Genomic DNA, 26,157 nt, shown 5'->3' with positions numbered 1-26,157 from the left:
TTTACCTTTTCACTTACCTTCCTCAGTGTAGAAAACATGGGAAGTACAAAACAGTGAGGGTAGGGGTTTTATAATCCTACTGCCAAGCTATCCTTGCCTACATTTTGCTGTGTTTCCCTTCAATCTTTTCTATTTTTCTTTCCATACTTAATTTTATGTTTTATATTCTCATTTTCTTCTTGGTAATAAAGGTTATCTCCCATGTCAATAATGTTTGCGGTAATGAATTAGATTTTCTTGGGTGTAGAGACCCATTGTCATCTTTGACTTCTATCCAGGGCCTTGGTTTGCACCTGATAGTAAGTTTACTGATTTGAACTGGACAGTTTTGGGCTGCAATTCATGAAGAGCAGCATGGTTGTTCCTGGTAAGCAAGTGTATTAACATACCCTACATTTATTGAGAATTTTTTTCTGGCTAGGGCACCTTTTAAATTTCTGAGTCCTTATTCTCAGAACATTTACAATCACATAGGCACATGATAAAAGAATTGTTAGAAAATCAGTTGAGGGGATTATTCAGTTCCTCCGCGCCCACATGGTATTTTGGAGTAGGATAAGAGTTTAGAACCCACCTTTTAATTGTATTCCACCTCCTGAGCAGAGTGAAATGACTTTTTCATTCTTATAACAGATTCTACATAAAGATTTGATTAAGCTTAAACTATAAAAAGGACAATGCTACTTTTAGTTCATAAATTTATTTACAGAGTTACTAGCTTTAAAGAAAAATATGCTAATTCAATTTTATTTCTTTCTCAGGCTATCTTGATTGACATGGAGGAAGGGGTAGTAAATGAAATTCTGCAGGGACCATTGAGAGATGTGTTTGATAGCAAGCAGCTCATCACTGATATTTCTGGCTCAGGCAATAATTGGTGAGAATATGCTGTATGTAAAAATTGAATGTCATCTGAAAAAAATGAATGATCTTTCCTTCATTCTAATAGGTCCTGCTGACATGAAAGCAAGATCTAACCTGCCAGACCTGGCTCTAGGCTTTTCAGCCCATCATCTTTTCCTGCATAAATGATGGGATTTCTCAATGCTGAAAAGCCACCTGTATCATAGTTCTTTCTCACCTTTAAGAAAAAATCATGAAAAATGGATTTACTAAATTCCTTGTAAATTGATTCTTAAATAATACTAGTAACAAAAGTTTTAACTATTTTTATAAACTGTCTCTTACCTATATTATTTGACTCTACCAAGTTCTCCAGCTGGTCAGACTTGATTGGACTGGTAAGAGGTGCAAGCCAGACCAGTATCCCAGCATTTAAGCTCAGCCTAAGGCTGTGTTTAGCTCTTAAATTATATAACTGTTCTCCTTAATGGGGTAAAAAGCTTTAACAGTGATCATTTGAAAATTTACATTGAGACTGTTTTTGCTGTTTTTTAAAAATTAAGTAGCTTCTTATTATTTGCAAGTCTAATATTTACTATTTTATCTATTTGCAATCTGTCTCTCAGGTTCCTAATGTGTAGTAATATCATTTTACTAAAGCATGAACTTACTAGGTCTCTGGCTGGCTCATTTGGAAGAGCGTGCAACTCTTGATCTCAGGGTCATGAGTTCAAGCCCCATGTTGCGGGTAGAGATGACTCTAATAAATAAACCTTTAAAGTATGAATTTACATTTTGCATTCTTAGACATTCATCTGGGGGGGAACCAGCCACTAAATGAATTCACCTGCCCACTTAACTGGCTTTTCACTAATTGTGTAACTTTTTCTGTAATTTTTTGAGTTACACAACCGTGGAAGTCATTCATTCATTTTTTTCATCATTTTTAATGCATCAAAGTGCTCCTTGAAAATCTGATTAATCAAAAAGGCTTACAGAGCCTTATAAGTATCAGTTTTCTATTGTGTATCATTTCAACTAATGATAACATGATGTGATCAATGTTTTCTCCTATATTAAACCAATATGTTAGTTCAGAATTTTTTATTTTTAATGTGTTTGTAGTTAACCACATTCTGCCTTTTAATATGTAAAATTTACTGTGATCAGAGTTCATTTTAAATGGAGATGAGAAAAAACTATGTAACTAAAGTCTTATACTTAAAAAAAAGAGAAGATGAATTTAGAAAACCATAGCTTAATATCCATTGATAATGAGCTATTTTATCAGGATATTTGAGGATTATACATCTTTATATTTGTTACATTTTCTATCTAGTATCTCTGAAATATCACAATATGATTTATACATATGAAACAAGAAGAATTAATATAGTAAAAATGCTTTTTCAAGTTTTTCTGTAGTCTTTTCATTTAGATCAGAAATAATAAAATCTTGAAATAATAAATGCCAGGGTGTTTTGTGATTTATATTCTTTTTTTCAGGGCTGTGGGGTACAAAGTTTTTGGCAGTCTTTATCAAGAACAGATTTTAGAGAAACTCAGAAAGTCGGCAGAGCACTGTGATTGTTTGCAGTGTTTTTTTATAATACATTCCATGGGAGGAGGTAAAGTTATTCACTCATTTCCCTGTAATAATGTGACAGTGTACGTGGGAATTCATTTTGCAAACAGTAGTCTGTTTTCAGACCTATGCCTAATAAAGGTACAACTTTTAACAGTGTATTTGTTTGAGTATATACATAACTGCTTCTTACTTTAAATTTTTGTCAAATTTTGTTGCCATTACCATTGCTTATAAATTGAAGCCCTTTTAAGAGTCAGTACAACTGAATCTGAAGTTTTTTCTTCTTCTACTTTTAGTTTCTTTTTTAAAATTTCCAGCTACATTTCAGTACATGAGAGCTTTCTGGGAATACTGACTTTCTCCTAAGAGTTTGCTTGTGTAGTCTCGTATCCCACCTAGAAGCTAAGCATTTCTGGTTTATTCATAGGTATCCTTGCTAAGAAATATCAGTACTCTTTAACTGCCTTCCAACCTTTCTTGTGTCCAATAAGAGATAGAGATAAAAGAAATCCTTTTAGTCAGCTCCTTTAAATCATTACTTTCATAGTAATTACCTTGACCTAGAATAAATGATCTGTATTGCTTTCATTCCCCAGGGAAGCCTGTACCTTGCAAATGAAGTATTTTGCTCCTCTGTGTTATGAACTAGAAACATACCGTATTTTGCTGATTTCCAATAGGATTAGTGAGTTTTAAAAGAAAAATTTGCGATGCTATTTTTCTCCAAGCTCAGATTAAGATTTTATATTCACCAAGTTATATAAATTGATTTTTATACATATTATTCAATATGATAACATTTTAAAATTAAAGTTATAATTGTTACGTAACCATGCCTTTAGAGGACCATCATAATCATTAAATTAAGAAATAAATTTTCTTTGTACTAGTATAATTAACCTGCAAGTTTGGATAAGTTTTCAAAAAACCAATTTGATTTATAGTTCATTATGGTGCCTTTTTTAATCCCTCTATTACTCAAAATCTCAGAAGATTATACTTTATTCATAATTTACTGGCAAAAATAAATAATAGTGAAGGTTAAAAATGGTCTCCTTTCCCACATCTAAATCCTAGTCTCTCTCCTCACAGGTAATCCAAGTTTGCCTGTGTCTATATCCTTCCAGATATTTTCTGTGCCTTTAAAAGTGTGTTTGTTTATTTTAACATAAGATCATGCAGTACATATTATTCCAACATTTTTTCACTTTATGTCTTTCCCAAATGTCTTTCAGTATCTTCTGTCTCCTAGAATTCAGTTGTGTTAATATATAAAAATTTTTGAAGTCCATTTTCCATTAGTGGATGTTAAGTTGTTTATGATATTTAGTTATAGCAAACAATCCCCACTTGAACATCTGGTACATAACATTTCTGCTCATTTATGCCTCTATAGATATACGTAGTATTCCCAGAAGGAAAATGGGACCAAAGAATATGTACATTTTAAATTTTGATTGATATTATTAAATACTCTCCTACATTATTTCACCAATCCATATTATTAGAAACAATGTATACAGGTTTATTTCCCCACACTGTCACTAACACTGAGTATTATAAAACATTAATACATTCAAAATTAGATTGTTTTAATTTGGATTTCTTTGATTAGAAGAAGAGTTGAGCATCCTCACATCTATTCACCATTTGATTTATTATGAATTACATATTTACATACTTTACCCATTTTTCTGTTGTATTACTCGTTTTTTTGGTTGTTGATTTGTGAGACCTCTTTATTAAAGAAATTTAGTCCATCATATATGTTGGAGATTTTTTCCTTAGTTTGCCTTTTTCATTTTGTTTATAGGTTTTATATATGTATGTGTTTATATGTTTAATTTTTAATGGAATCAGAACTGTCTTCTATATAATGCTCTGGTTTTTAATGTATGTTCCTACCCAAAAAAGCCATAAAATTCCAAGTTCCTCACAATTTTATTTTGAATCATTTATGCAGGGTTTTTTTGTTTTTGTTTTTGCAATTTTAATCCTCAGGAACAGGATCTGGACTTGGCACATTTCTTTTAAAGTTGCTTGAGGATGAATTCCCAGAAGTATACAGATTCGTGACATCAGTTTATCCTTCTGGTGAGGATGATGTCATAACCTCACCTTACAATAGCATCTTGGCAATGAAGGAACTTAATGAGCATGCAGACTGTGTGTTGCCCATTGACAACCAAGTAAGAAATGACATTGTAATTTATGAATATTTAAACATTCAGTCTTGTGTTATGCTTATATGTGCATAGGAAACATTCTCTTCACTTTTCAGCCTTCCCATCTAAGAGGAGAAATAAGTTCAAATTGTTTTTCTTTCTCTTCTTTCCTTCCTGGTAAAATGTCATCTGTGTCTGCTCTTGTTAATAGCTTCTCTCCCAATATTTTTCCTTTAAAAGTCTTTATTTGACATCATTAGCAAAATTGACCTCATGGTGAATTCTGGAAAGTTGGGCACAACTATAAAGCCAAAGAGTCTGGTTACTTCAAGTGCTGGGGCTGTCAAAAAGTGGCACCAGAGGCCCTTTGATGCAATGAACAACATTGTGGCCAATTTGCTGCTGAACCTAACAAGGTAATCCTATTGATTGCAAAACTTAGGACAGTTTGAAAACTTCACTTGGCCTCTGATGATACTTGCAGTTGCATTTTTGTAGTAGCATTTTTCAGTTTTTCTAAGTCACAGGAGCTTCTTTTTATTTTATTTTATTCTGTCTAGTGTTTTCAGATCTTGGAGTGATAGACCAGAACTTTAATTTCTATTACTCCAAAGCAGCATTTTCCCAGGTGCATTCCAGAGAATATTAATAGGTGTTAAATGAAAAAAGTTTGTCACAGATAAACACTTGAGAACTTGGTTAGATAATAGTAAGCATATTTTCTTTGCTGTAGTTTGTCCTCATTTTTTAAAGCAGCTAATGTTTACCTCCTTATTGTTAGTTGGTCCAAAATATACCCTTGACTTTGATCTAGAAGATTGCTTTGGCATTATTATATTCCAAATTATAGAGCACATTAGGCAGACCCTTGAAGAATTTAGTGACTATATTAATTATTGACCTGTATGTGTTTAACTCAGTCTGCATTAAGATATTTTTATATGTGTAATGTGCAACATAATAGTGTGTTGGTTACACATCATATAATCCACAAATAAGAATTGCTATAGATGTTGTGTGTTACATTTTAATTACCTTTATACATGATATTCATGATACTAAATTTCACTAATACAGAAAAAAGGAGCATATATTCTCTACTGAAGAACAGTGTACAAAAGGATTTAAGAATGCCTGCTGAATAAATAAAGCTACATTCAAAGTATAAAATTTTAACATTAAATTTTTTTCTCTTGCTTTGTTAATTTTTTAGCTCTGCAAGGTTTGAAGGGTCCCTTAATATGGACCTTAATGAAATCAGCATGAATTTAGTTCCTTTTCCTCAACTGCATTATCTTGTGTCAAGCCTAACACCTCTATATACACTGGCAGATGTTAACATTCCTACCCGAAGGTAAGATGTAGTAACTATTCTAATGACTTGATAATTTGAATTACTTTTTAAAAAAAATTTTTTTTAAGTTTGTAGTAACTCTGGGTATTTTTTCGTGTCATTTTCTTTGTGTCATTTTCATTATTTGAATCCTTTATTTTACAAGTCATTGTTTAAAAAGTGAATATGAAACCATTTGACATTAAATCTAAATTTTTAAGCTAATGAAATTCATAAAGATTTGGTTTTTATTGAAAAAGATTTCAGGGCTTTGAAGTCTGACATACTTAAGTCTGAATGCTAATTCTGTCAATAGCTATAGGACCTTGGGCAGGTGGACCTACCTCATACCTTTGTTGGGTATATTAAATAAGAGTATCTTTAAAGTTCTTATCACAGTCCAGCACCATAGAAGGCTTTCCAGTGTTACTGTTGATGGTAGCTGCTATATATAATTTCCAGAACACCTTGTTTTGTAACTGTGTGTCATTTATAAGCATAAAACTTAGTCTACTTAATAAAAATGTAGTTGAAAAATATTCTGAGCATATACAGTGATGATAAGCTTGAAAAGGTCCCACTGGCATCCACAGTTGACTGAGGGAAAAGGTCCTGTCAAACTCTGTAAGAGGAAAGTATGTAAATGATAAAAACCAGATTAAAGATCTTTTTTATAGTTTAAATTTTGGCAAAATAACAGTTCTGCACTGTAAATGTCACAGTGCTATTAACTTTTATTTAAGCTGTTAACAAATAAACAGTTATGCCAACTAATAGGACTCTTTCTGCATGGAATGGTGATGACCTTAAGTAAAGCAACTTGCATTGTATGTGGAACATGGTAATCATTCACTAAATGTTCACTGTTATTATCAGCCCCGCATATTAAAAATTAGTGTATTTAAATAATATGTGGACACATAGAATGTAAATTGGTGCTAAACTATTTATTGTACAATAGTGATAGTCCAAACATTTTTACATTTAAAGTTAATTCTTAAAAAATAAAGACAGGGAATTTCTAATTAAATTCAGCATAAAGAAAAAAATGTTTGACTTGGTCCTTCAACCTGAATGTTTCAAAGCCAATCAAACTTCTTTTAATCCTGCTTTTGGCATATTTTGATAAAAATTATACTGTTGCAGCATTTTGTATTCATATAATCATAATTTGTTACAAAGGTTTATTTTTAAAAATGTGTTTGTGAAAATGTATAAGGGACTTTAAAGATTTTATACTCTTAGGGAACTTGTCACAATGTTCTTTCTATCTTTGTGTTCTTTTTTCCCTTTTTTTCTGCTGTACTATAGATATTTCAGAGGCGGTCATATCAGCACATGAACACGTTTATCTATCCTTGAGTAAAATAATAAATTGTTTTAAAATTGTACTATTAAAAGTCAGTTTTAAAACTCTTTAATTTCTTATTAGTAGTGAGAATGGTTTTTGTTGTACCTTTTATTAATAAATGTCAGTCCTGTACCTCATCCCATTTTTATCACATGAAAATAATAAGCACATATGAGAAGTGTGTGTATGTTTCTTGAAATTCCATATTTCTAATGTGAATAAAGATAAGTATTCCAAAATTACAAATAGCTCCTTACTAGTTTTTATATTTTGCAGCAAAGGATAAATCAAGAATGAATTTGCCCACTTGTTGTTTAGTGGTTCTTATCCTTTTCTGGGTTTCCTTAACTCCATAAAAATGCCCAAAAGCACATATACACCAAATTTTGAACACAGTAGCAGAGGATTTACAAACACCCCACAGCTCACCATTCCCTAAAGGAGTCTTCTGTTCTTCTTGCTGTCACATAACCAAGATCGAATGTAAGCTCCAGTAAAGTAGAAATTGTTGTTGTTCAGTACTGGGTCTCTTGCACTTAGAATAGTGCCTGCACATAGAAGGCATTTAGTAAGTATCTGTTGAATGAGTAGGTAACACTGATTTCTGCAGCTCTTCCCAGACATGATATAGATTCAGCACACAGAATCTAGAGTTATCTAGGGAACCTAATTATATTTGTATTGAGTTAAGTGGGATTTAAGAACCAGGCTGGGGCTATATTAAAGACACAGGATCCTGTGTATTATTAGATATACATATGTTGGCACCTTTTTCTTCCTCTCTAAATAAAGGATAAAAGATGTCCTCCTCTCTCCTCATATTTCTCATCAAGATTGTTTTGAGAAAATGATAGCTGAAATGTAGAAGGTGTTTGTGTGTGTTTATTTACCTGTAGGTGACTATCTTTGTACTTTGTCGTTCTACATAGAAGAAATAATATTTTGTATAAACAGTGATTCTTTCATTGTTCTAGGTTGGATCAGATGTTTTCAGATGCCTTTAGTAAAGATCACCAGCTAATTCGGGCTGACCCCAAACATAGTCTCTACCTCGCCTGTGCCCTTATGGTTAGAGGAAATGTACAGGTTTCAGATCTTCGCAGAAATATTGAAAGGTTTGATTTTATATTTTCATGGTAATTTATGTATACTACTAGCATAGTAGTTCAGATGGCCTCTCTTCGAATTCTAGCATTGCCACTTAACTAAAGGGTGACCTTGAGCAAACTACTTAGCCTTATTTTCCTCAAATGTAAAATAAGAATAATAATGGTACAAAATTGTTATTTTTGAATAGTGAATGATATAGGAAATATTTTATTTTCTGAAAGTGTTCAGAAAATTTAACTACTGTTGTTTTATTCCTACCACTACACTGCTTCTAAGTTTGTGTTTTACTATTTTTTGACAGTCTGTTTTTGGGAAAACTACTCTATTGAATTACAAAGTAAGGAAAATTGTAATTTTTTTTAAATTGTAATATTTTCATCTCTTTTTCATCCCCAGATTTAATGCCCTCCTAACTAAACGTCCCTTAGCTCACTGTCAGACTATACCGTGATACTACTAATAGTAAAAAGTAGGTAACTCACGTTACATACTGAGCAATTAGAATGGTACCATCAGTAATGTCTGCTGCCATATATGGCAGATACTTTCAGTACCTTCATTCTCACCTTTGGGTTTTTGTATTTCAGATTAAAACCTTCTCTACAGTTTGTCTCCTGGAATCAAGAAGGCTGGAAAACCAGCCTGTGTTCAGTCCCTCCTGTGGGCCATTCCCATTCATTATTAGCTCTAGCAAATAACACATGCGTGAAGCCTACCTTCATGGAACTGAAAGAGAGATTCATGAGGCTCTACAAGAAAAAGGTAATTATCAGTACACCTTCGTAACTATATGTGTTTATTTTGGCTATTTAAGATGTCTTCTCACAAATTACACTATCACAAATCAAGGGCAATCCTGACTGCTCTATTCACTGTACTGATTATAACTGAAGAGGAGAGGTTTACTCGGACTATCTAAAGGAGAAATCTCGTGAGTTTATTGGGATTGGAGTTCTCCTTTCTCTTGTAAAGCTGAGTGAAGTATCACTTTAATAAAGAATTATTTATGTTTTAGGATAGTTATTCATGTATTAAATTTTCTGAAAATGGTCAACATTATCCAGTTTTTTATTTATAGGCTCATCTTCATCACTATCTACAAATTGAAGGGATGGAAGAAAGCGGTTTCATGGAAGCTGTGTCATCTTTATCAGGGCTCATAGAGGAATACAACCAACTGGATGCCACGAAAAGCATGCCTGTGGAAGATTTTCCTAGACTAAGCATAGCTGTGTAAAAAAGAAACCCCAAGATACAACTTTTACTTTTCTTAATTTTACACTGGAATTTGTCACCTTTTCTTTCTGTTTCAGAATTTTTGTGATTCAGAAAACCCAGTTTGCACTTTTCCTATTAGAAAGCATTTTTGTCTTAAAAAAAAAAAAAAAAAGTGATTTTCATTTCATCACAATTTGTGGGTGATACCAGTCTGTGAAATTAGTGAAGTCCTACTACCTTAACTTCAAACATTTGTCTTCAGGAAAATAGTTCAATACTTTTACTTACAGTCTCATATTTAGGCATTAATACAATGATAACCATGTCTTCAATAAAAATCTTATAAGGTATATTTTTATATTTATTTATAATTTATTTTTTCATATTCTGTTTAAATTCTCCTGATTTTTTAAAAGCAAGTACAAGGAGTAGTAGAACACAATATAAATACTTCTACGTAATACCCACTAACTTTTCTGGGATAGGTTTTATTACAACTATGAAGGAGGTTTTGTTTCTTCTTTGGGTTACCACATGTTTGCACTCAAAAGAATGAAAATTTACACTTTAACATTTATATGTATTAAGTTATCTTTAAATATAATGATTTTTTATTAAACCAGTTGATTTCATAATAATAAATGTCCATATTTTTAAACAGTATTGCTTGTTGTTATTGGTTTTGCTTGTCACCATTTATATAAGCAAACAGAACATTACTTAGCTTGACATCTTCCAAACTCCACAGGAAAATGGCTGTAATAGTCTAGTGAACATGTTCCAGTTATTATACTCTCCAGTTATAGTTAACATTAATTTATCTTTAAATACAATTTATATTTTAAATCCATAGGTGGATTTATCACTTAAGGAAGTGATTTTTTAGGAACAATTTATTCTCAAGCCAAAATAATCTGTGCTTTCTTTAGTGCTAAGTTTTTAAGTTTCTTTCCTTTTCAAAGTAAGGATACTGCTCTTGATCTTTATCTTGGAAATTTCGTTTTTTACAATATTTGGTATAAAAACTTTTAGATTACAGTTGTCAGTAATGGCCAAAGAAGTTCTGTTTTCTTCTTTCAAAAGAAATCTTAATAAACTGATACTCAGGATAGGGTAGTGGAAATTATATTTGCAGTTTAATCTTATCTTATTTAAGAATTAAACCCAGAATCTTGCTCACCACATAATGATTATCATCTGATGGAATCCTGGCTACACTGTCAAAGTACAGATAAAGTTTTAAATAAAGTTTTTTTAAAAAGTTCTAAACTTTTTACACATCTTCAACAAAGTATTCCAGATTATTTTATAGAATAAAATGCTTTCTTATAAATTGTATAATTTTTCCCATTATGTATGGAATATGTAGATGGAAGCAACTATCTGTGTATTTCATAATTATACATTTAAAGTAAGAGCTCACTTTTAAGATTTATATATATATATATAGCTTCCTGGGTGCAAAAACGGTTTTATTAAAGCACAGGGACAAGACCTGTGAGCAGGAAGAGCTGCACCAAGTTTTACATGTATTTTTAAGAGAACTTTTTTTTTTAAGATTTTATTTATTTATTTGACAGAGACCTAGCGAGAGCAGGGACACAAGCAGGGGGAGTGGAGAGGGAGAAGCAGGTTCCCCGCCAAGCAGGGAGCCCGATATGGGGCTTGATCGCAGGACCCTGGGATCATGACCTGAGCCGAAGGCAGACGCTTAACGACTGAGCCACCCAGACGCCCCAAGAGAACCTTTTTAATAACTTCTAATGCCTTAAATAGAGTCATCTGAGAATAGGTAGGTATTCTTCCCTTTTTTAAATCAAAAAGGTAGATTTGCCACCCTTTTAAAACCACTCTAATTTTCTAACGTAATGACATGATTACCTGAACTTAACTTTTCCCATATATACTAGGTTTTATAGGATCTTGAGGTCAGAAAATACATCTCCTGGATCTCTGCAGTTCCTTTGGCATACACAAGATGTAATCCACAGCATCTTCCATTTAAATGACCCTTCATTTGGGCAATCAAATTGAATGGTAATCATTCTAGACTTATTAGGGACACAGCATCTCTTATCCAAGCATACTCCACAGAAAGTGGGTTTATAACTCTGAGTGCTTGAGCATCCAGAAAAGACAAATTTTTCAGCTTTGAGGAGTTGGAAAGTAGGTTGGCATGTTTTTCCTTTGGGGATCTGAAAAGGTACATAACATTAAGAAGTCATTCTTTAATTTGGTTACAACAGTTTAGAAAAGTGATACTCTATATAGAAATACAAACAGATAAATTATTTCCGGGGCATTAATATTTCTCATTTAGTGACTTTCAGCACTCTCTTTTCTACCTTCGAAATCCCCTCTCCAGAGGTCTGTCCTCCCTGTTCTTGTTCCATCATAGTAGAGGACCCGCTCCCCAGTCTTTTCTGTTATCTACTCTTCACTTAGTTCCACGGTTTCCACAATGAAAATTTCTCTTTTTTAATATCAAGGGCCATGTCTTACTAAATGTTTATTTACCTAAGACTTAGCAAATTCCCTAACACAGCTCAGACAGTTTTGAGTGGATAAATAAATGAATACATATCTTAATCCCTTTAAAATTGAGTTGTCAACTTAATATGATAGGGAATAACTTGGAGATGAGAAGACTTTTAGCATTCCTAAAACTTACTCTTCGGACCGTTATCATGCCTTGTTCTAGAAGCAGGACCAGCTCTAGTTATACCAAACAAGTCTAGAGTAAATATTTTGTCACAGTCCTTTGGCAAGTTTACTATCTAAGTACAGAACGTTCTGAACTTGGTTTCCCCCTCCAACTTGATAACCAAGATCAGAATTTCTCTGATGTTCATAATGTCTGTTTTTATAATTATGTAGCAACCAAAATCTTTTATCCATTGCCTTGATTCCACTACATAAAATTAATATATTTTTTTAAATAATCTGAAAAGGATCTATTTTTAAAAAACATGTATGTTGGGTGTACCAGAAGAAATCAGGCTGATCAAGACCCACACTGTTAAGTTGTTAGAGTATCTAGAATCAGCAGGGTAACATTACCTCTCCGCTTGGTAAGATTTTCCCCATGAAGTGCAGTTAGATTAATCTTTGTTTTCCTCTGAGATAGTCTGAGTTACAATGAGGTGATTTTATTTTTATAAGAATCACATACCATCTATCCCTCTAAAACACACGGGCACTTTTCAGGAGCCTCTTAATATTGAATTATAACGAAGTTAAATCTAATTAAATGTTACCTTTACTCTCTTTGATATATTACTGTCACAAGGTTGAATGTAACACAGTCTTCTCTCTTTTCTCATTTCACAGTTGCTATTTTCATTGGTGACCCGATCAGATATTCCCATCCCACATGTTCTGGAGCAAGGTGTCCACTTTGTTGCTTGCACAAGACATTTTCTTTTCCAAACAAGTGGGAGATTCCTATAAGCTAAAATAAAGGGGGGAAAGTACACGGGTATACATATATGTACTCATGTCGATAGACCACTTTTAATCATTATTTTTCAGCTAATATTTAATAGATCAGAACCTTTTATGTAACTCAGCATAAAACAAGCTTATGGTCTAATTCATCATTCTCTTTTTCCCGCTTTCCAAATTACCTTTCAATCAAATGTGACAGTCCAATGTCTTAGGAAGAATAAAAATATCTTTGAAAATCTGAGTGGATGCATCCATATGCTTCTGCTTAGCTCATCTAAGGAGTAAACTACTGTGTTTTCTCTGGTTCTTGCCTCGTGCTGGATATTCTTTTTAACAATGAAACAGACGTTAGTAGGATTAAGGAGTTCAAGGTATTAATCAGAACAATGTCTTAATGTTAAATTTCATATTATGTTAAAATCTAAAATACAAAAGTTATATTTGAGAATAAACTATTTAGGCCAGTTATTTTTCCTCCACTTATTTTAATCTAGTCTTTTAGAAAATTCTCTACATTACATTGAACTAATCAAAATAATCATATACTAAGTCATGGCAAATGTGTAATCTATTTTATTCATTCAGCTTAATTGCTACATTCACTATTGTATCAGGCCCATTGTATTCATTCCATTGGCTAGCCATTTCAAATCAGTTCTAGAAAAAGACATGGCAAAGGAAAAGATGGATAGATCTCTGGGTGGCTGGGTAAGTTGGTGGATAGATGGAGCCCCCTCCACTGATTCCTGCTTAGCAGAAGGGAGGAGAAGGGGATGAATAATGAGAATACAATGAGTGCATAATAATTCTTCCGTCTTATAAATCCATTGGGAACTTCTTGTTCTGCTCATGAATGAATCAGGCCATTGCTTTGTTTTAAACAAACTACATATTGGTTTATTTTCTCAAAGCATTTCCTTAAGGTTAATATGCATCCTAAAATGGATGCTTGAAATAAGGTTGTGATTTGAGTCTGCAGTTGAACATAGCAAAATTCTGGCTACATTACTTTAAAATGCCAATTTAAAACTCTGAAAAGATACTCCCCCCCCACCCCACCCCCACAAAAACTGCCTTCTTAATAGGAAATATAAGTCACTTTGAAGAATCTGCTGTCTTTGAATAAAATGATACTTTACTGCTTTCAGTGTTATTACAGTAGGATCTTGCAATTGCACAAGGAACTGAGGGAGAGGAAGCAGAAACATGAAGATACCTGGAAGGTAGACAACAGTTTAAAGACCTCAATGCAGGAAGCAGATTAAAAGCACGGCACGCATCTGCAATAAATAAAGGAAGGTTAGATTATCATATTACCAATAACCCCCTTAAAGTTAAGCAAAGAGCTGCAGTTCAGGAATTTAACATTCATTAAAAAGCAAGAAAACTAGAAGAATTTTTAAAGAGTTTATTTAGTATTTGGTGAGCACTGAGGAAAGCATAGGGGCATTATATCACTGCATGCTTCATATGGAGCAAACAAAGGCTAGATTCCAACCATAGGCTGTCTGGAATTAAGTAAGTATATAAATTACTACCACAAATATACCTTAAAGTATGTGTTTGTCACTGTGCTTAATTTTAAAAACCAACTTCTGTTTGGTCCCATAAACACAGCTTCAAAGTTAAGCAGAGGAGAGATTTTAGACTGAACATACAGCTAACCTATCTAGGCCTGTGATCTCAACTACCAAGAGCACAGTGGCAGATGTTCTCGTTTTCTGTAGCAAAGCATTAACCACTAAGAATGACCATCTAACACCCCCTCCAACCAGGTTCCAAATGAATCATCTGGAACTGCTCTACCTCCACAGAGGAGACTGACTGAACTTGATCCAAAGGGCTTTACTTGTGGAAACTGTTGGGCTAAGGTGAGGTTCATGCATGGGTCCCAAGAACTCACACTGAGTCCCTCAGATCCAATGCAGAAAATCAACTGTTCCTGTACATTTTGGGGAAAAAAGAACAGTTGGGCTTATAATTTTAGAGGTTTTAGAGCATTAGTAGTGTCTTGCTATTAGCTGAGAAACTAAGTATGGTAAATGCAAATCCACCACACCCTGTTAAATTATTTTCAAATTAATTGGCTTAATGGAAGTCTCTGAGAATGTTCCTTTCATAGAGTTAGTTTTTAGATATCTAAAACTCATTTCTCTGATGATAAGTGCTTTTATTAAACATCCACATATTAGACACAAACTTGGGAGTTTTTAGTGTAGATGAATATCCCTTCTGTATCTCCATGGCACCTTTCATTTCCTAAGCTCTAAATTTCGTTAAAAAGGCATTCTTGATTTCTGGTTGAAAACACAGAGGTGTGAATAATAACCAGGCATGAATACTGACCCTTCTGAGTCTTCCTCATCTGTGCTTCATTGGTTGGTGTTTTTGAAACTCCTGTCCCCAAAATGCCCTGGCACTTAAATAAGATATTAACTTAGAGCTGATCAGAGTACAGCCTTTATGCACATATGGACACTCACCGCAAATGGCCAGTGCTCAAGATGAGTGATGAGTCTCATTATAGGTTTCTGACTACTCTCATACCTGGGGAACCTACTTTAAAACACCTGTACGTGTGTTGATTTAGAGAGTGGTTGGTGACTGGAGAGCTTCATTCCCAGAGGATAATCTTATGTCAGCAGTTTTCTGTTTTTAGAAACAATATTTACAAATTCTAAACATATTCTTAAATATTTTTAATCAGTAGGCTTCCATCATATAGCAAAGTTGCCTTTGAAAATTTTGGGGACTGGATCGTTCGCACTTCTTGCCCGTAATATAACAAAACAAGTAAAAGTTTTTCCCAGGGTGCACATGAACAATAAATAGTTGGTCAACTTTCCTGAGAAGAGGTTGAGTGGGAATGAGCAGAGGCATAGAAGAGTTTTTCTGACCCAGCAGAGCTTTTAAACCCTGGAATGTCTTACTGGAAAAATCTAAAACATTACAAAGTTTCCTTTTGAGATACTTAGAATATACTTCCCTGAGGCAGCCAAACTAAATCTCACATTGACCACTAATCAATAAGTGCTTACTGAGTACCTGTGATACATCAAAGGAACATGAAAGAAAATCACGAGAAGCAATACATGAAAATTAAATATGCCTCTAAGCACCTGGCATTGTTTTGTAGGTTGCTGAAAGCTGCTGTTGGAATGGTCCCAGGCCACAGTTGGATTGATTAGACTTCTTTCTACCTTTAGCCCCAGAGCAGTGACTGTCAGCCAGCTTTGGTATGAACAGAGGTGTGCATCCAATGGCCCCACTCACACAGAGGCAGCTAAACAGGGGGTTGGGCTGAAAGACTTGGCCATTATGATAATGTACCCTGTTGAACTCGCATCCCACAGCTATAAGGTCTGAAAAGAGAGAAGAGCAAAATCACCAAAGAAGCCATAACTGATAGTCCAGACCTCCCATGATAAACCACAGAGGTAATAGCTATCTCCTTCATGAGGTAGCGTTCTCAACTTCTTAGGCCCCATCTGGAACCGCCTTTTCAGAACATCTATAAAAGGTGAAAATTAGACATTTTCATTTTATTGTAGGCTATTGGCCCCAATTGGTCACTTTCAGAATTAAGACCAAATACAGGCCCTGTTCTATCACTGTGAGGATAGCAGTGAGATAATGATTCTAAGTCTGAGAGATGGGTTGGTGGCAGGTAAGAGGTTTCCCCAGATGTCCAACAACAGGCAGGGATATATTCGTAGGAAATGAGGCTACCAGAATGGCTGAAGAAATCATAACTGGTTTAATTACAGTGCTGCACGGTAACTAATTTTTTTCTTCCATTAAGAGAATTGGAGGAAATTTTCACTCCTCTGAGAGGCATTCTTGACCTGGATCAACAGGTTTCAAAAGTGTGACCCCTTGGGTCTCCTGGCAATACTGAGGCCCTTTCAAGAGCATCTGCAAGGTCACAACTCTTTTTCAGAATACTAAGAGGTGGCTGGCTGTTTTCACTGTGTTGATATTTGCACTGAAGGTACAAAAGCAATGGTGGCTAGAGCCGCTGCTGGAACCTTAGCATGAAGCAGACCATACAGGGCAGTCACTATATTTCTGCCTTGCCACTGCACTTGTCCATAAATGTACTCTTGGGGAAAAAAAAAGCTAGTTTTACTTAATAATGTCCTGAGAGCACAGTAAGAATTACTAACTTTATTAGATCTTAACCATCAAATATATGTCTTTTTAATATCCTGTGTGACAAAATAGGAAGTATTCATAGAGCATTTCTATAGATATTCTATCATCTTGAGGAGAAGCACCTATTCTATTGTTTGAGTTTTGGGCTGAACCAGCCACTTTTTTAGGAGGAATTTCACCTAAAGAAATGACTGACAGAGAAGCCATGATTACTCAGGCATTTGGCAGACATTTCCTTGAAAATCAACAGTGAGCCTGTCACTTCAAGGAAAACAACTTTCTGGCCAATGACAGAATTCAGGCTTTCAAGTAAGAATTATAATTTTGGAAAACCTGTATCCACCACCGAGCTCTTTATAGCTACCCAATATGCAGACTTTTCTGATGAGATTAGTATTAATTAATGTGATTTTTAAAAATATATAATTAAGTATATCAATATTTGGAACATCTACATAACCATTGTTCCAAACTAGCATTTTCCAAATAACCAATGCAAGGTATTACAAAATTATGTATGAGTAAAAGACCCATTCCAAGTAGGTCTTGGATAGACCATTTTATTGTCACAGAGTTTGACAAGTTCATTGATACAGTTGCAGATTCCATCATGCAGCTGATTTTCAAGAAATTACCACTTCTCAAGTTTTAATATCAAAAAGAATATTTGCAATTATCTGAAAATTCTGTTAAAATACTCCTGCCTTTTCCAATGACCTATTTGTGCCAGGCTGCATTCCCTTCATAGATTTCAACCAAAATAACATACAGGAATAGATTGAAAGCAGAAGCAGATGGGGAAATCTATCTTCGGTTAAGCTGGACATTAGAGAGAGGTACAAAAATATAAACCTATTCCATTCTTCTAATTTTTCCTTTGTTTTAGAAAATATTTTTTCATAAATATATTCCCACCAAGCTGCAATGAGTTTCCTGTTTTTAAATGAATTAGTATTTTTAAATTTCTAATTCACTTAAATACCAATAGAGAAAACCCACATAAACAAAAGCTCTTGGGGTCTTCATTAATTTCTAAGACTAAAGGGGTCCTCAGACCAAAGTTTAAAAATCATTGTTCTATATCACAGGTCAGAAAATGTTCTGTAAAGAGCCAAACAGTAAATATCTTAGCATTTATAGACCACTGGGGTTTCGTCACAGCTCCTGGGCTCTGGACCCCAAAGCAGCCATAGACCATGTAACTGGATGGTGTGGCTGTGCTCCAACAAAATGTTATTTCCAAAACAGGCTCTGGGCCCAAATATGGCCCCTGGACCACAGTTTGTGACCCCAGTTAGAGGTCATCTCCACCCCCATTCTCATGGCTACACTCTGTTAAAATACTCACCACATTGTATGTGAGGTCACATGTGGAAAGATCTGACACAATAAACTTTGACTCTGTGAGGGCAGGGCCTATATATATTTTTTTTTTCTTTGTTCTCTCCCCAGCTGCTGGTCCCAGTGCCTGGCGTGGTAGGCTCACGTGTGCTTGTTAGGTTAATGAAATGACGTGCCCAGCACCGTGTGGGAGAAAGAGGTATTGCCATGCCACAGTCTGATAGGACATGTTTTCCCTGTTAAATTTTCATAAATAATAGCTAACATTTTTAGGAGTCTACTGCCAACCAGATATTCTGCTAAGTGTTTGGGGTTTTGTATCCTTATTTCATTTGCTCCTCCTGGCATTTCTGTAAGGTAGGAAGTATATAATACCTAGCTGAGGCACAGAGAGGTTAAGCAACTTGACCTCAAGGTCACTCAGCATATAAAGCCCAGAATTGGAACCCAGCGCCTACGTGCTTAATCAATATAGTTTAGTCAGCACTAAACAAGGTATCAGGCTATCACACCTGAACAGCTCTACACATTCGGTCCACGCTCACACCCACACTTCCGGGAGTACTTTGCCTGCCCACGCAGTCTTTCCTACAGACCGACTAAAATGTCCAGCTGACATGCGTATTTCTCTTCCCTTGGAAATTCTCATTTTAATCCCAGGTAAATCAGGATCCTGAATTGGCGTCGAGGTGTAGATTTAGAGGGTCTCAAAGTGTCTCCAGAGCTAAAAACCCCTCAAAGTGAGGGTCAGGCTGTGATTTGGAGTATCCCCTCCCCCCCACACACAAACTTCTTTTTTACGCATCTGCTTCAGTTAAAAAGCACAGTGACTTGCCGGTTATCTGGAAAGGCTGAGGTGGAAGCAGGATGTCTGCATACCATATACACATCCTTACATCTGAAGCGAGATTCGTTTTTAGTTACAGAGAAGGCTGAATTCAGACTGCGTTCGACCGCAGTATCAAAAGCTGTCACTGTGTGGCGCTGGAAGAAGTCAGACTCGATTTACATAATCTTTGCTATTTTTCTCCCTAAAAGCAATCACCTAAGAATGACTACAAGATCACTTCAATGCAGTATCAATAACAGGGGGTTCTGACCACGTGTAAACATCTGCCAGTGTCCCATGCTGTCCACTGTGACAAAGCCGGTCCCGCCGGTGTGTGAAAACGAAACCCACCTCACATGTGGCCTAACTCCGCTGATCATTCCACAGGGACAACGACAGGGGGAGAACTGGCGCCCAGACTCGAGCATCTCCCGCGGTCCCAGCAGGAGACACTTACGCGCGCACACTCCGGTCTCGAACCGAGGCCTGTCGGCCGAGTAGTCACAGTACAGCCCTTTGTGGGGGTCACAGAGGTCGGCTTCATTGCAGATGTCCCCCGGCTGTTTGGCACAGATCTTACAGCACCCGCAGCCGTCCCTCAGCAAGCTCACTCCAGGAGGACAGCTGGGCTTCTGACGAGGGCATTTACAGGGCCAGTGACAAAACTGTCTGCGAGGCTGCACTTCCGGTTCCTCTCCGGGCCTTCCTTCCGGCGCCCTGGCCAACGGCCCGCCGCCCTGCGCCCTGCAGCAGAACTTCAGTGGGTAACACAGGTGCCATTAGATTCCTCAAACTAATTTCAGAGATTTCTAGAAAGAGAAGACTTCCCCTAAACGGGTAGGATACAGTGTGGTGAGTTGTGATAATATTTATCAGTATCTGACCCCATCCCTCTTTCCTTGAACCTTTCTTCACTCAGCTTCCAGAACCTCACTTTCTTCCTCCTCTCTCCTCGCTGAGGGCTCCTTCTCCGTGTGCTTTGCTGGGTTCAGTGCACGCTCTTCATCCCTAATTGGAGCCCCCTGTGGTGAATGAATACCTCTCAAGGCTCTCCCCTCGCTGTATCTCGTATCTCCTGCCACATCTCCCTACTGGACTCCGACGCAACCTGCCAGATCTCCCTGTGGAGATCTGATAGGCTTAGCAAGCTCAACGTGACCAAAACAGTCTCCCAAGTTTCCCTCCCAATCTACTCCTCCACGCACACCCCTGCTTGAGCACACGCCAATTTCATTTTTTCAGAATACATTGGGGTGCAGTCCCTCTTGCCTCCTCTGTCACATTTCACATCCCACCCCATCAGTAAATCCTGTTGGTGATATCTTTAAAATGTACCCACTCTAATCATTTCTTAGCACCCCCACTGCTATCCTAGTGATCCAAGCCACTATTATTTCTCACCTTAGATGATTATAATAGTCTCCTAAAGGTTCTCCTTGCTTCCCCCTCTGTCCTCTATATCCTCCACCCGGCAGAATGGTTAAAATAAAATAAGCTACAGCACCCATAGCTAACAACACTGTTATTATACACTTAAATTTTGCTCAGAGAGTAGATCTTCTGTTAATTGTTCTTACCACACACAAAGAATAATAAAGGGGACAGGAGGAAACTTTGAGGGGTGATGGATATGTTTATGGCTTTGGTAGCGGTGACGGTTTTATGAGTATGTGCTTATCCCGGAGCTTATCAAATGGTATATGTTAACTATATATCTTTTTACAATCCTACTTTAATTCCTGTCACTCCTTCCTCAGAAGAGGTGGCTTCCTCATGGCTTCCCATTTCAGTGTAAAAGCCAAACCACCAGGCTCAGTTGGTTAAGGGTCTGCCTTCAGCTCAGGTCATGATCCCAGGGTCCTGGGATTGAGTCTCGCATCAGGCTCCCTCCTCAGTGGGGAGTCTGCTTCCCTCTCTCCCTCCGCCCCACCCCCCCTGCTCATGCTTGCTCACGCGTGCTCTCTCTCTCTCTCAAATAAATAAATAAAATCTTTAAAAAAAAAAAAAAAGCCAAACTACCCTCTAAGGCCTGCACACCCACTGGCTTGCTTCCTTCCACTCCACACCCACCTCATTCTTTGAACACTCCAAGCCTACAGGTACCTTCGACCCTCACTCTTTCACTTGCTTGGGTCTGTGCTCACGTTTATCAGTGAGGCCCTTCTTGACCACCCTTTATAAAAGCACCCTGCCCCAGCCTTTTCCCCATAGACCTTCTTACCACCTATCTTATTCCTATATTTTCTACTTGTTTATTTTCTGACACATGCATCAAGAATGTGAGCTTCTTGAAGGGCAAGCTCTTTGCTTAGTGTCTGTCTTATCGCCTGTAATAAAACGTATTGAATGAAAGAACATGGGACCTCCTATGTGCCAATTGCCTTATATGATTACATCACTGAACCTTCATAAGAACAGTGAGTAGCCGTTATTATCCACCTGTAATAGGCATAGTAATTCTCCCTTCAAAGATATCTGTGTTCCATTTCCTGGAACCTTATTAACATGTTACCTTACAAAGCAAAGGGGATTTTGCAGATGCAGTTAAAAATCTTGAGATGAGATTATCCTGGATTAACCAGGTGGGCCCAATGTAACCACAAGCATCCTTAAAAGGGAGAGAGGCAGGGGGCGCCTGGGTGGCTCAGTCGGTTAAGCAGATTCCTGTTACCCCAAATATGACTTACATTTAGACTAATTGGTGTTTCGTGACCTTAATGTATTGCTTTTCACCCTCTGCACACTGTCTCTTAGCAATCTCGTCCACTCCCTTGCCTTCAATTTCCACCTTGTGCAAGCTTCAAAACTAAATTTCCATCTAGGATTTCTCCACTGAGCTCTAGAGTCATATAGCTCACTACGTACTGGACATCGCCACTAGAATGTCCCATGGGAAAAGCTCATTTCCCCAAACTCATCATCCCTCACCCACCTCTGCCCCTTTGGACAGCTTCTTCCAAGTTTGGAGTTAGGAAGCCAGGAGTCATCCGGGTCATTTTCCTCTTCCTCACCTCCAATTAAGATAATTAAGATAATAACTAAAGTACCTTCCTCACCCCCCATAGCCATTCAGTGACTAATGCTTAGTGTCCTCATATTCCTAGAACTAGTCATTCTTTCACCGTTTGCACTGCTACTGAGTATGATTGCAACACATTCCTTCCTCGAGAATGACTTCCCAAATGAATCTACCACATTGCTGCTGGAGGGATCTCTTTAAAAAACATATCTGATTCTACTACTCCTCTCCTTCAAGCCCATGAGTGGTCCCCCACTGGTTACACTGTGCAGTCCGAAATTATAAGCATGCTGTCTAGAGCCTGTGCTGGTTTATGCCTTCCTCTCCAGCCTTCACCCTCAATGCACTCTCCTCTGCACCTTGCTGCTTACTGGACCCGGGTAGTTTTCTCCTCCATGCTTTTCCTCATACAGCTGCCTCTTAAGGAAATGCCTACTCTTAAAACTGCCCACCTGGGGACACCTGTTTCTCTTTCCAGTCTTGGAGCATTTCTATATAATCTCTGAGGCCACAAGGTAGCACTGTTGAAAACCAAAGATAAAGAGAAAACTTTGAAAGCAGAGTGAGAAAAAAAAAAGCATTACATACAAAAGAATAACAAAAAGAATGAGATCTGACTTCCCATCAAAAGGAGACCACAGTGTTCTTCAGTAGGTGCCTTGGATATAGCCAGACAATAGAATATTATCCAGTGCTAAAAAGAAATGAGCTATCAATCCATGAAAAGACACACGTATTACTAAGCGAAAGAAGCCAATCTGAAAAGTCTACATATTGTATGATTCCAACTACATGACATTCTGGAAAAGGGCAAAACTATGGAGACAGTAACAAGATCAGTAGCTGCCAGGTGTTGAGGGAAGGGGTAAACAGGTGGAGCACAGAGGATTTTTAGGGCATCAAAAATACTCTATGATACTATAATGGTGGATACATGTCATTATACATTTACCCAAACTCATAGGATGTACATCACCAAAAGTGAACCCCAAGGTAAACTATGAACTCTAGGTAATAATGTGTCAATGTAGGTTCATCAGTTGTAAGAAATGTACCATTCTGGTGGATGATGTTAATGGGGAAGCTATGAATGTGTAGGAGAAGGTGGTATACAGGATATCTCTGTCCCTTCCTCTCAAATTTGCTATAATTTTTTTTTTAAGATTTATTTACTTATTTGGGAGAGATAGAGCACAAGTGGGAGGGACAGAAGGAGAGGGAGAGAAAATCTCAAGCAGACTCCATGCTGAGCACAGAGCCCACTACAGTGTTCGATCTCATGACCCTGACATCATGACCTAAGCAGAAACCAAGAGTTAGATGCTTAGCCAGCTGCGCCACCCAGGCACCCCTCAGATTTGTTGTGATCTTAAAGCTACTCTAAAAAAAAAATTAAGTCTTTAAAAAAAAAAAAAAAGGAGGAGGAGGAAGAGAAGAACAAGACCCAGTGCGGAAAGGGGTTGGGGAGGGGGACTGTCAACCTGGTATTCTACCTCCAGTGAAACTATCTTTCAAAAGAGAAGGTGAAATTAAAGCCATTTCCAGTTAAACAAAAACTGAGAGAAGTTATTGCTAGCATACCTGCCTCACAAGAAATATTAAAGGAAGATCTTCAGTCTAAAGGAAAATTACAAGAGATAGTAATTCAGAAATACAGAAAGAAATGAAGAGTCCCAGAAATGGCAAATAGTGGGAAAATATGAAGAGATATATATATATATATACACATATATATATTTCTTTTTTCTTCAGACATTTTGACTGTTTTCAAAATCAAAATCTCAGAACAACAAAAGAGTCAGCAGACTCTTGGTGCAACAGAAAAGAAATGGAACAGAATTCCTTTGGTACACCCAACAGGTTCTTTTGGTGTAACAGAAAGGGTTTTGAAACCAGAGCTGAGCTTTGGTGTAGCTCTCTATACACATAGAGTGATCTTCGATGACTTTCTATCATTTATTTGATCTTTGAGCCTTAATCCTCCTCTGTAAAATGGGATTATTAATATCCACCTTATAAGGTTATTTTGAGGATTAAGATAATAACTAAAGTACCTAGCACAGTGCTTGGCATGTCGCAGATGTTCAACGAATGGTAGGTATGCTTCCTCAAAAATTCATAATGGCAAAAGTAAGCAAAATAATACTTTCTTGTTGCTGTATTTTAGCACCTTTTTATGTTTGTTTGATTTAACTGTGGACACATCTCTCTATAATGGAATATTTCCTGTTTGGGAATACCTGGTAGGCTTTCCATTCACAACAATGATAGGCCTTTTCTCAAGAAGGGTGGACTGGGAGATAGGTAGCCCCATCTCACTTCTGCTGGGGAAATGTGCCCTCCACATTACAGTGGAAATAAACTGTACCACCGGCATTCTTATTAGGATTCTTTTATAATCTTAGATCTCTCTGTATAAAATACAACATATTTCAGTCTCTTGTTTCCTAAAATACAATTTACTGCCCTAATCAACTATTAACTCAAAGACACGTCCCATGTTTTTCATATCACCAGAAGGTTTCAAAAGCTCCATCCTCTGTGCAAGCAATAACCTCCACCGTGTAAATAAATCCATAAATAAGTCACCCTGTTTTCATCTTGGTAAAAAATATTAAGGCAATGAATTGCTCCTATTAAATTAAACTTCCCTTTGGTCTGTTGCTTGAACTATTTCAAAGTCTTCATGGACTGATTCCCTTTCATGAAAAGTGAGAAACACATGATTTGAGAAAAGACAAAGCAACAGAATGTTTTAAAAATATAAATGTGTATCCGAAGTGCTCCTCTCCAACAAGAAGAGGCTTAACTGAAGAGAGTTGTCAGAATCAATTTTTCCAGTGGCTCTCTGCACGTTTTGCACACAGCCGTGGAAAGCTGAGCCCCAGCGTGGGGCCCAGACCAAGAGGCACTGCTCACCCCGCCGCACCAGGCAGGCCTGCGCCTCCCAGATCCGTGGTGTGTGTACCACTCCACTCAAAAATACACATTATTCCAGTCTGAGAGCTGTTCAAACATATCGAAAGTAGGATTTAGTGCCATTACCTGAGAGGGAGAAATGTTTTCCACTTCTTTCCCGAAGCTAATAAACTAAAACCCAACTTTCTTTGGAGAGGAAAATGGCTCCCTGTTGGGCATGAAGTCTTTCCACAAGGAATTTGCACCCCCCAACCCCCCCCGCCCCGCCCCCCCAACCCCCCCCACCCCACCCGCCACACACACACACACCCGCTTCCCCCGTCGTCTTCTTCCTTTTTCGTTTCTGGCCTGAAGAAATACGGAGCCGCCGCAGCCTCCGGAGGGGAAGCAGGAGGCGAGGGAACTTACCTGGGCGAGAGCAGCGCCCAGCAGCGCGGAAAGGAGGAGCCCCGGCATGTTCCCCAGGAGCCAGCAGCAGGGACATAGGAGGCGACTCAGGCCCCGCACAAAGGGCCCCTGTGTCTCCTCAGCAGGACACACACGCCTCCACCTCCCACGCCACCGACTTTGCGCTCACACTCTCAGCCTCTGCTTTCGCTCTCAGGCATCTGCTTTAATACCCTGTTTTCCTTCCTGCCACTCGCCTCCTATTTACCTTCGCAGGGGCGTGGAGTGCGTCATGAGGGTGTGAGTGCTCTCCTCCAGGACTAAGGAGGATAGATCAGGTGGTGACTTTTCTTTGAGCAGCTGTTCTGCCAGTTCCAGAGATCAGAGTCTGCCCTTTGGTAAAAAATGGTGCAGTTGGAGGCACCCACCTTCCTCACCCTCAGCCTCCCCAT

General features: G+C 37.3%; 2 protein-coding genes across 5 annotated transcripts in view; one reads left to right on the top strand and one right to left on the bottom strand.

The window, feature by feature from the left end:
* Positions 1 to 10,271, top strand: part of TUBE1 (tubulin epsilon 1) — a 16,374-nt gene extending 6,103 nt beyond the window's left edge. The window contains exons 4-12 of one of the 3 annotated variants that reach the window (XM_031018170.2): positions 279 to 367; positions 762 to 877; positions 2,350 to 2,471; positions 4,433 to 4,620; positions 4,837 to 5,012; positions 5,810 to 5,950; positions 8,255 to 8,395; positions 8,978 to 9,152; positions 9,469 to 10,271. In XM_031018170.2, the coding sequence (XP_030874030.2) occupies positions 777 to 877; positions 2,350 to 2,471; positions 4,433 to 4,620; positions 4,837 to 5,012; positions 5,810 to 5,950; positions 8,255 to 8,395; positions 8,978 to 9,152; positions 9,469 to 9,627 (1,203 nt within the window). In that variant the 5' untranslated portion in view covers positions 279 to 367; positions 762 to 776 and the 3' untranslated portion in view covers positions 9,628 to 10,271. Of the gene's footprint in view, positions 1 to 278; positions 368 to 761; positions 878 to 2,349; positions 2,472 to 4,432; positions 4,621 to 4,836; positions 5,013 to 5,809; positions 5,951 to 8,254; positions 8,396 to 8,786; positions 8,860 to 8,977; positions 9,153 to 9,468 lie in introns of those variants that run through there. The other 2 variants (XM_006747322.3, XM_031018171.2) reach the window with 2 other exon arrangements.
* Positions 5,610 to 26,157, bottom strand: CCN6 (cellular communication network factor 6). Of its 2 annotated transcripts, XM_031018172.2 has the most exons (6): positions 25,727 to 26,157; positions 19,838 to 20,135; positions 16,175 to 16,417; positions 12,866 to 13,059; positions 11,490 to 11,803; positions 5,610 to 7,828 (listed from the first exon to the last, which is right to left on the bottom strand). In XM_031018172.2, exons 1-5 carry the CDS (start codon positions 25,772 to 25,774, stop codon positions 11,522 to 11,524), a joined length of 1,065 nt encoding a protein of 354 aa, XP_030874032.1. In that variant the 5' UTR covers positions 25,775 to 26,157; the 3' UTR covers positions 5,610 to 7,828; positions 11,490 to 11,521. The 2 variants fall into 2 exon arrangements, with proteins under 2 accessions (XP_030874032.1, XP_006747386.1); XM_006747323.3 differs by lacking the exon at positions 5,610 to 7,828 and having other exon boundaries at positions 9,769 to 11,803; positions 25,727 to 26,155.

Source organism: Leptonychotes weddellii, chromosome 8, assembly GCF_054177405.1.
Source record: "Leptonychotes weddellii isolate Sample4059 chromosome 8, ASM5417740v2, whole genome shotgun sequence".
In the NCBI taxonomy this organism is placed as follows: Eukaryota; Metazoa; Chordata; class Mammalia; order Carnivora; family Phocidae; genus Leptonychotes; species Leptonychotes weddellii.
Note: the sequence above shows the minus strand (reverse complement) of the source record. Positions and strands in the feature narration are given on the sequence as shown.

Coding starts and splice junctions, on each gene's coding strand:
- CCN6 (XM_031018172.2), bottom strand. CDS start 25,774: ATGCCGGGGCTCCTCCTTTCCGCGCTGCTGGGCGCTGCTCTCGCCCAG. Junction 20,136..25,726: donor TGGGCGCTGCTCTCGCCCAG/GTAAGTTCCCTC, acceptor TACCCACTGAAG/TTCTGCTGCAGGGCGCAGGG. Junction 13,060..16,174: donor AACCTACAAAACAATGCCAG/GTGCTTAGAGGC, acceptor CCTTTATTTTAG/CTTATAGGAATCTCCCACTT.